The 11,256-nt window shown below is 27.2% G+C and overlaps 1 protein-coding gene across 1 annotated transcript; it reads left to right on the top strand.

The window, feature by feature from the left end:
- Positions 1–208: 208 nt before the first annotated feature.
- On the top strand, positions 209–8,320 carry LOC129972576 (neurogenin-1-like). The gene is made up of 2 exons (XM_056086768.1): positions 209–414; positions 7,149–8,320. Exon 2 carries the CDS (start codon positions 7,170–7,172, stop codon positions 8,022–8,024), a length of 855 nt encoding a protein of 284 aa, XP_055942743.1. The 5' UTR covers positions 209–414; positions 7,149–7,169; the 3' UTR covers positions 8,025–8,320.
- The last annotated feature ends 2,936 nt before the right edge of the window (positions 8,321–11,256 follow it).

The raw sequence follows: 11,256 nt of genomic DNA, 5'->3' as shown, positions 1-11,256 counted from the left end.
AAGTGTCTATCGTGAACATCCCCCCCTTTCCTCCTTTCCCTTCCCCCCCCCGAAGGGGTTTGACGGTCCCCTGTGGTAGGTGGAGCACACGAACGTCCCAGCACGAAACTATTGGACCCCTACTCCGAGTGGGGGTCTGATGAACCCCCCTGGGCTTTATATAAACCGTTTCTCTGCCGGTCTTGTGTCATATCAGTTTGAGCTTCGTGTCGATTAAAACTCGGAGGTGAAGATTTCTACCATTCCTATTCCCATAACGTGCATTTTTCAAGATTTTATAGCTTATGTTCTATATTTGGAATTAAGAATTGTCTCACGTTTTTAAACGCAGTGAAACGTTTCCCCACAACTGTTTGGTATGGACATTGACTTTTATTAAATTTGGTGTTTATAGAAGTGACAGGATAGTATTTGGTAAGTTACTTTGATTTTATTTATATTTCGAATATTTCTTACTTTAAGTTGTTCAAAATAAGCATACAATTTCGACTTTAATTTTTTTCAATATATATTTTTTATTATATTATATTATAGAAAATATTCTTTCTAAATCCAATAATATAATTAAATGGTTTTAACATCATACATCAATTTTATGACAAAATTATTATTTATTTTTGGAAATAAATTTTAAATTTATTAATTTAAAAAATGGATTAAAAAATTATTTACTGTTGATAAAAATTATTTCATATGTATTTGAGTGTATTTAAAATGAATTATAAATCTTGTTTGTATTGTAAGAAAAAATGCATTCTTATAAAACGGAATTTAACGATTAGCATTTAAAGCACTTTGTATATTATGATTACTGTATTTCAGTCTAATAATATGACACATATGCTAATTTATTATTTCAAAGTTTTGATTCGTAATTCTATCGCTAAGACTCAAAATTATGTCTATAATAATTCTTACTTTACATTTTATCATAAAAACGTATTTTATAAAACTAGTTTTATGCTTTTGTGATAGAAAAAATCTAAATTAATTTAAAAATAATTGTGGGCAATTGAAGATACAGGTATTTTTAAAAAATGATAATTGTCAAGCTATGCTTCTTAAAATAAAAATAGGGTTGCTCTTTGAGTTTGAAAAATATTTTATAAAATACTATTTTATTATAAAAAAACATCATTCGTTTCTTTAAAAATAAAATTTAAAAAAATTTTAATAATGTTAAACATTATCATTTTAATATACTATTTAAAATTTAAAATTTTTATAAATTCTATATTTTGCAAAATCTTATTTAAAAATTTTTTAAATAAGATTGAACTTAAATATTTGTCGTATACGAAATGCATTTTAAAGTTACAAAAAAATGTTTTTGAAAACAATTTATTTTTAATACTTTGTTTAATTTATTTATTTTCATGCAAAACTTCTTGAAAAATCTAGGAAATTTTTGAATTTTATTTTCTTTAAAAATTTTAAAGCATAACCTTGATAAATAGAAAAAGATTAAATATGCAGAATTTACTGCTTAAACTTCATACAAAACAAATTTTAAATTCTTACGGATAACATTTACTTTCATCATCATATTTTAATAATATTCTGTTTCCAAATGAAATCCCAGGATGTGATCGATTTAATTATAATATTAATACCCTTTTTTTTTTTCAGAAAAATTAAATTACCTTTTATCAACGTTTTATATAATAACTTTTATTGTACTATTTGAAAAACTTTTATTAAATTTTTGGACAATCAAGTGTCAAATAATTTGATACAGTAAGTAGAAATTAAATAAATATGCATACTACGATTGTTAAAAAAAACTGCAATTATAAAATCCTGCAAAGCTTGCCCACAAACTAGGAGATGTTTTCGATGAACTACAATAAAAAACATTCCATGTGCTCACCAGTCACTAATAATTCAAGCTAGTAATTAATCAAATTTATAAAATGTAAAATGTTGGAGATGAATGCTCGCAGATGAATTGCATCACATGTTTTTTTTTTTTTAAGAACTTGAGGAACATTAAATGAAATTACATTTAACACGTTTATAATCAATTATTATTGTTTAAAATTTTGTTTAAATATATCAATTGCTTGTTAACATTTTAAGACCATTTTCGTACTTTTAGTCATATAAGTACAATTCGAATCCATACAGTCAATATCCGTAATGCCGAGTTGCTTTATCGTTGCGTGTCGTCCGTCGTTTCAGATTATAACTGTTAATACTGCAATCCAGTTTGATTCCTATTCATCATTAATTCAACAAAATACTATAAAATGGGCAATAAATAAATAATAGAAATATTCGAATTTACTAAAATATATCAACCTAAACATGTGCTGTTTAATGTCCAAGAGTGTATTTTTTCACTAATAGAATGCATATTTTAATTTTGGTGTTTGGTATTTCTAAAATTTTGCTTGCATTTGGTTTTATATTAATTTTGGTTCTGTGTCACATTTGAATTGCTTTAAATTTTAAAATAAAAATGTCTCTACGCTGCCGTATTATCTGTAAAGTGACATGAATGAATACAAAATCATTAAAATTTTTCCACACGCAAACTCACTCGATTAAGAGCAAGCAAATGCAAAACATGGTTATTTAATTTATAATAGGAATTTTCCAAAATTATGATTTGATTTAAGTTAAAAATTAATTAAACTTTCAGCATTTTTCCTCCATAACTTCAAATCATATTATTACATCTTTTTTTACCCAACTCAAAAAAATAAGTTTTTTAAAGATAGTAATATTTTCCTGCCCAATTGTTCTGTAATTTCAGTAACTTTTTAATAATATTTGAAATATATTTTACAGCAACATTATTTACATTACAAAGACAGTATCACACTGTTTTAATTACTTGATCTTTTCACATATATTATGACAAAATTATGGAGTTTTTTTCTTTGTATTTCTGTCATTACAGTTGTACAATTAAATTCCCAAATTAAAATAATGATAGATAAATCAATTTCGAGTAACAGTATTGAGTCTCCAATATATATATATATATATATATATATATATATATATATATATATATATATATATATATATATATATATATATATATATATATATATATATATATATATATATATATATATATATATATATATAATACTTTAATTTAATATATAATATATATATATATAATATATAATATATATATATAATATATATAATATATAATATATTATATATATATATATAATATATTATATATAATATATAATATTTTAAACAATAATTTAAGATAACTTAATATTTTATTAAAACGAATTATATCAAATATACTTAATTTTTTATAAAACGCGATTGCTTGGAATTCCTGATAAATGTTTTTAATTCATCAAATGATAGAAAATAAATTCTATTAAATGATATACAAAAACATAAATTTTGATTTGCTCGTTGGGTGGCAAAGTCAACAATAAAATTTAAATCAAACTTACAAACACTGCAAAAATATAAATATTTATAACTCCTTCCTTTCTATTCGGAATAAATTTGTTGTGATTCAGAAATGATACAAAAATGTTTTCATAAGCACAAAAGAAACCTTTGCTGTGAAACCTTCCCCACAATGGTACTGCGGTCAGTTCCGATCTCCCCTCTCACTTAAAATCACAAACGATAACTTGGCGTACATCTTAAATCACAGACGATAAACACCTATTTTAATCCCTCCCTCCACCCTAAAGTTATCGGTTGGGTGCTGTTCTAAGAGCTAACTCTTACACCCTTTGCACCTTATTCAAACTTACCGGTTTCAACATTAGGACTCTGTGAAAACGGATTCCTTTCTATCTCTAAGTACCCCCGCTGTGTAGGTGTTCGATGCGAAAAAGTATCGTCTGGGTCTTTTGTAACGACCCTTCGAATGTTCACCGAAGGGTTACGGGTGATTTTTGGGCCTTTTTCATTTAAAATAGCACCCAGTCCTTAAATCGAAAAGCACTCAATGCTTTTCTAAAGTTAACAGAAGACTTTGTTAGTTGCACATGAAGTTCTCTTTTTATAGTGGTGTTTGTGGTTTCGTCCGCCGTAATGCGTACAAGAAATGCTGAGAAACGGATCAAGTGTACGTGTTTGGTATAAAAATAGCTTTCTAGTTTTCTAGTTCTAAAAAAAAAAAAAAAAAATAATAATAATAAAAAAAAAAAAAAACACCAATGGAAAGAGTTTGGTAAGGATCGCATGATATTTTGTGATATTTTTGTCAATTTTGCCTTTTTTTTTTAATTCTAATTTTTAATTTTTATCCATAAAATTTTCTTTATTCCATTTAAACTTTAGATTCTGAATAGAGTAATTCGAATATTTTAAGAAGAATGAATGAATGAATGAATTCTTATGAATTTTAAAGTAATTTTATTAGTATATTTTAAAATTTTAATAAATATTCATAAATATGGATTAATTTACGAAGAAAAACTGATTACTGAAAACTGATGCATAGTTTTCGCAAATGAGTATTTTTAGTGAATGGCATTTGTTCAGTCACGGGTATTAATTTAAAAAATACTCACAATATATTTAAATTATTTTTTTTGTTGAGTTTAAACCAAGCAATAACATAACTTTGAGAAAAAAAAAATCTTTCTACACTATTGATAAAATAACAAAACGAATAGCAGTAGTACGATTTTGTAACTACACAGCTAAATCCTTATTTTTTAGCTAGCTCTTAACTTTTTAAAAAAGCATGAAAATTATTTTTTGTAAATTATGTTTTAATTCTTTTTAGCTATATTTTTAATGCATTAATTTTAGAACCAGAAAATCTCTTAACACTTTCAACGTTACCAACGAGATTTCTCGTCTTTCAGATACTTCCAATTACAGGATTCTGTGGGCTAAAATTTGTCTCTTATGCCAGTTTAGAAAGGTTGAATTTTCTAATACATACCTAAAGAATACTTTACTTTTTCATTTTTTTTTTTTTTTTTTTTTTTTGTATAACACATAAATCTGTAATTGGAAGTATCTGAAAGACGAGATATCTTGTCGGTAGCGTTGAAAGTGTTAAATAATTACTTTATATTTATTTTAAATGAGTGGAGACTTTTATCATTTCTTTATTAATACTTTAAAATACATTCTTTGCCGCCGCGTATGTTTAAATATTTCACAGCTAAGGAAGATATAATTTTGTTATTTGATTTTGATCTTTTTTAAAAAAGAAACAAGGTACATTCATATCACTCATTCATCTCAATATTCATAAATAATTATTGAGTTTTATAAATGCTATATGAATTTAACATTCCTAGAAACAGAATCTTTTATCTAAAATATCCTTATAAGATCATATCTATATTTTATGAGTGATAATATGATGGAAATTAGATTTATATTATTACAACACATGCAGCGAGATTTATAATATTTATATCAAGTAAAAGAATTATGAATCAGAAATTATGTGGATTAAGTTGAGTTCAAACCGAAAAATTACTGTCGGAAAAATCAAAGTACTCCGCGATTCCCTGGGTGAATGACGAAGTTTGTACGCTTATCAGTAATCTATCCCGAACCAACGGCATTGCATAACATTCTACACCACTACATAACAACAAAAATGAATATATGTCTAACGAAGTGAGTGAAGAAATGAATGAAGCTTTTACTTCGAATCCCTCAAGCGTGTGAAATTCTCGTTTGACTGCTGAAATCTTACACCTTGGAAGAACGGCCCCACCTTTGCACTTTGAATAGAGCCACAAGTATCGCCTTTCTTTGTGTGCAATGGCACCAATTGTCCGGAACAGTACTCCACGCTTCGAATATCGGTCTGGTCATTCTCGAATTCGATATTTCTTGAGTGAGTAGTATCGAATGGCCACAGGTATGAGAGCTGAATTGGATTTGGAGGTGAGAACCCAAATACTTGAATCTGGCGAAGTATCCGGTTTCTCGGAGTCTTTTTGGACCACGTTTCTTTAATAGGAATAACGCTATTCGCTGGAAGAAAAACTAGAAATTGTACCTAGAATGGTTAGAAATATGTTAGTTCCTACAAACCGTAGTTCATTCATTCACAGTAGTCTAAAGTTTAATTAGGATCCTTCATGTCAAACATATAAGGAATTTGATTATTAATTAAGGAAATTGATACAGTTTAAATTGGTAAATGGATAAGGAATATAATAAACACATAGTATGCTCAGAAGTAATTAAATGTTAAATATTGTAAAATCATACCAAAATTAAAGTTTAAATATACTGTTCGTGTAGTTCTGAATCATTCTCAATTCTTTATAAAAAAAAAAATCGGTATGATTTTTATATTATTTTCATAGCTTTCGATTATTGCTCTAGCAATTTTAATAATTAAAAATAGATCATTGGGGTACTTTTTTTATGAGGGTAGATACAAATTATAAGAAACAAAAATAAACGTATAACACCAGAACAAATCAAATAAAAATTGTTTAAATTTATCTTGGACATCGGTTTGTTAATTCCTTTAGATAATTACAAAAGTTTTTATATTATTAAATTATACTGTGAAACATTTTTTGAAGATAATAAAAATTAAAAATGTCGCTAATAGCTTTGAAACTTTGATATTAGTTTCTCAAAGCATTTTTTTAAAATTTTTAAAATTAAATTTGAATATAATTCAGAAAGAGATATAGCGTTGAAAAAATTAATTTAAAGTAATGACAAGAAGGGTACCAAAATGAAATTTTATAAATTATCCTTGACTAAATTTAAATTCTGGCAATGAAAAAAAAAATTATTCATTAATATTTCGATCTTATATATCTTACTTAAATCATTTTTTTTTTCGAAATATCACATTCGTACGAATTTTTATCGTATTTTATCTTAATTTTCCCTTGAAAAAGTCTCTTTTTCAATGTAAATATCTCACAGAAAGTATTGATATTACTCATTCACTATTAGGATAAATTTAAAAGCTATCCAGTTTATTCATGTAATATGAACAATTTAAAGAAACTGCGCATGATTGAGAAAATCGTAAGAATGAGGAATTTGATAATTTTATCTTACATATAGCCAATAAAACATTGATGTTGATTGGGATTTTAAACTTATGAATGACTGATATTTAACTAACTGATGATTATTAGTACAAAATTTTCTATTTCTGTTTGAATTCAAATGTAGTTAACATAAAATTATTTCTTTCTTTCTAGATTTATGGTTTATTAATAAGAATGACTGCGGAGACTCTTCGATCTCCATCAACATCAAACGAAGGAGTTCATCTGCGCCTACAATCTCCAATGCAAAATTCTACCTCTTTTGACACTAGAAGACAGTTTCCCACTGGAACTGGCTATTCAACGACAGTAGCAGCATCGCCAAAGCCCGAAAACGAGCCAACGTGGAACAAGAAACCTAACAGAAACCAGCCAACAAACGTGGACAACATAGACTACATGATGTCTCCTCTCATGTCCACAGAAGGCAGTGTTGGCGACAAGGAAGACATTGACCTTCGTGACTGTGATGACGATGACAGGAAAAAAGACAAGTCCAAAAAGAAACGCTACACTAAATCTCGCACTAAAGTTAAAAATCCCGTTGCCATCATCAAAGTAAAGAAAACTAGACGTTTAAAAGCCAATGACCGTGAAAGGAACCGCATGCACAATCTCAATAGTGCCTTAGATAGACTTCGATGCGTCTTGCCCACCTTTGCTGACGAAACAAAGCTCACAAAGATAGAAACTCTCCGATTTGCTCACAATTACATATGGGCCCTGTCAGAAACTTTGAAAATGCTCGATTCCAAAGGTACCAAGTCAAATCAGAATGATGGTATAGGACCTTATATGACGCCAGATACTAGTTCTTCAGAAGGGCATGTGCAACCACCACCTTTGTATGGTTACTGTTCAGCTCCTATCATACCCCCGAGTCCGGCATGGTCGTCCATGGGATCACCTCATCCGGCCAGCTCTTCATCCGTCCATATGTCCGGTTCATACGCGTCCACAGACTTTTCCGATTCGTCCTGTTCGGGCTCTGAGTGTAGCAATACTTTCATGAAGAATGAATTACTATGACCAGAGTTGTTTCATGACCGCAGATGAAATGTCTCATGTTGAGATACTTTGAGCGTAAGAACTCAAATCACTTTGCATTTACGTCCTGGACAATTCTAGACGAATTCTAGAAATTTTGTCAATTCAGTATTACATTTAATAATTAGAATATTTTTAACAAAAATTTTAAAACTGGTGCGTCACTTTTTATATTTGATGATAATGTGATGAAATAAAGTGTGTATTTCATGAAGAAATTTACAGAAAGCTGTTGAGGGTTTTAAAACTATTATTAATATTCAATAATAGTATTTTAAATATACATTCAGATTAAATATAACTATGTAAAAATCATTGCTAAAAATATTTAATAGTTTTTTTTTTTTTTCTTTTTTAATTTTAAGAGTTGAAGAATTCCTTTAAGCAATTATTAGTGCGTCGCATACATGTCTAAATATGAACTAGAAAATATTTGTGTATATTAAGCATTAAAGATATCTATTTTAATTGCAGTTTTACTACTTTGTTCAATATAAATTATTTCCATTTTCTTATTCTTTATTCTAAATGTCTATTTTAAAATAATTATACTTTTAAAAGAAAAAAAAAATTATTTATGAAAGGTTGCTGATATTTCAAATCTGATATGATGGCAGCAAATGAATTGCTGGATTTTCAAAGCAATACCAAAGCATGCAATTGTTATCTCATATTATCAAAAGATTGCATATTTTGTATATGAATAGTTTTAATATATTCTTTTAAATGTGTAGATAATTAAAGTACAACATTGTATATTTAAATACGTATTTTGTGTAAGAAATTGCACGTTTTTTTATTCTTATTTATAAACTGTAAAGTGAGCTGGAAAAAAAATAATTTTGAATAAAACAATGTTTTATTAAATTCATTTTTCTGTTTGGAACTTTAATTGGTATTAGAACTTATTATTTTGATTAAAGTTATTTTATTTAACCTATTTTTTCAATGCATTTAAAAAATGTTCCTTTAAGGTAAATGTTACATATGATTTACATTAAAAGGGTTTAATAAGGTCTCCTTAACATTTAATTACTATTGTGCTACTTACTACATATAAGCAGCCCTTCAATATTTTTCATATGAAATCAAGATTCTAAATAATTATTAAAACCATAAAAATAACATTAATTTAATATTATTATTGTAAAAAAAATTAATATGTTTATTATATTTGCAAATCCACCCCATGTTGTATTTTGAATACCGACATCAAAAAAAAAAAAAAAAAAAAAAAAAAAAAAATTAATCATTAATTTGTTCCTATTTTTGAATATGATAAAAATATGAAATTTTTTAAAGAGAAATTTAGTTTTAAAGAGAACCATTTATTATTTAAATGATTTGAAATTTGAAAATAATTTCGAAAGTTTACCCAGAACAAGTTTTAAAAGCTGAATTAATTAGATGTTTGAGCAACATATGCTAAATTTCTGTGTTTCCGTTTTCAAGCAGTTCTTAGTAATAATAACACGCTGAATCACACTAGATTTATATAGATTTGTGTATTATTAATTCTTACATAGAAAAAAAATTAATACATAATGCAAATACATTATTTTTTTCTTTTTGAAATTGTAATTTTTTCATTCTAATATTTATTATCAGTAGATATTGAACATAAAGCGTATAGGACTTTATTCGAAATTTTATTTTAAAAACCTGACAGCGTGTGAAGCGAAAAGAGAGCAAAAGAGGGAAAGGGGGGGCACAAAATTATCAGAATATTTAGTAGAGATCAAATATCTACGCACCCATCTTCTTCAAAATGATATAAGTAGGGAAAAAAAACTCTTAAAAAAAGACAGGTAGGGATCCAGATCCAAATTGAAAGTGCATCGTATTATGATCACATAATACAACCCATGAACAAAAAAAAAAAAAAAAAAAAAAAAAAAATCCATTTCTTTCGCCAAATTGACAGCACTTTTTTTTTGAATGTCAATAGCTACTCCTTTTACCACCCGAAACCAATGCACCATACTCACTTCGAGGAAGATTTCGTCAGGATCATCTTGCTGACAGCGCGCAAAATTCCCTTTGGGGTAAGAGGTAAAAAAATAACATGCGCATCAATGAAAGAATAGGAAACTACCCACCGGAAGTGACGACTACAATCGTTGGACCGGAAATAGTCACGAACCTCAAAACAAGTGTAGAGCAAAATGCAGTGCTCAGCGTTTTACGGGTGCCCACTTTTACTTTTGAAATGCAGTGACCTGGCGAGATTTTATAAAGTAGGGACTGCTCGGAACTTAAGATATTTTTTTCGTCCTTTGGAAAAAAAGGGGAACAGATCAAAGGATGTTTATTCCTTCACTCCTTTGAGGATAATTTACTCTTTTTTTCCTGTATCCTGCAGTTAGAAAGGTTTTACGCGTTTCAGTTGTTAGACGGGAAGTGTGCTCAAATGGAATGCCCCTTAAAAGCTTAACATGTTTTTATTTTTTTAAATAAAAATCCATCTTTTAGGAAATACTAAAAATAATAAAAAAAAATATAGCAATAAATCCTAATAATGAAATTATTGTAAGTGGCAAAATTTATTTGCAATTTATGATTCTAAATTGAATACGTTAAATTCGAATTAAAAAAAAAAAAGAAATATATAAATAGTTGTTTGTTGTTGTTATTGAAAAAAAATGAAAGAAAAAAAACTGCATATATAAACTATAATTAATAATATTTCAAGTTAAAATACAAAATGGCATTCCACCAACTTGCTTCTAGATCTATATGAAATAATATTTCTCAGAGGAGGCGATTGTTATAAGCAATTACTTTAATGCTGAGAAACTTTACTTATATGTATACTGTAATAAATTTTCTTAACTACGAATAGGATAAATGATTTTTAAAGAATAATTTTGAAAAGATTACTGTAGGAAAAGTAAGAGCCAAAAAAATAAAGAAAGAAAATTTAGCCTGAATATTGCGTTTTAAAGTAATTTTTTAAAGTCAATATTGATAAAGATATAAAGAAATACTAAATTGGACCGAATTACATCAAAGCTTATGAAATGCACAAAAAATTGTGAATGTGAAACTAAACTGCTTTAGATGCACCAAAATAGATAACGTAATAACATTTGTTTATATAGCATTGTTTTTAAACAATAAAAAGTTAATAGGTTTCTTAAAATGTCTACAGAACTGTTTAAAATAAGCATAGGATATCATTGTTTTCTTAAAATTCAATTTTTAGTGCTTTTTA

The sequence above is a fragment of the Argiope bruennichi genome, chromosome 6, assembly GCF_947563725.1.
Source record: "Argiope bruennichi chromosome 6, qqArgBrue1.1, whole genome shotgun sequence".
Taxonomy (NCBI): Eukaryota; Metazoa; Arthropoda; class Arachnida; order Araneae; family Araneidae; genus Argiope; species Argiope bruennichi.
The sequence above is the reverse complement of the archived record's forward strand: the minus strand, read 5'-3'. Positions and strand labels throughout refer to the sequence as shown.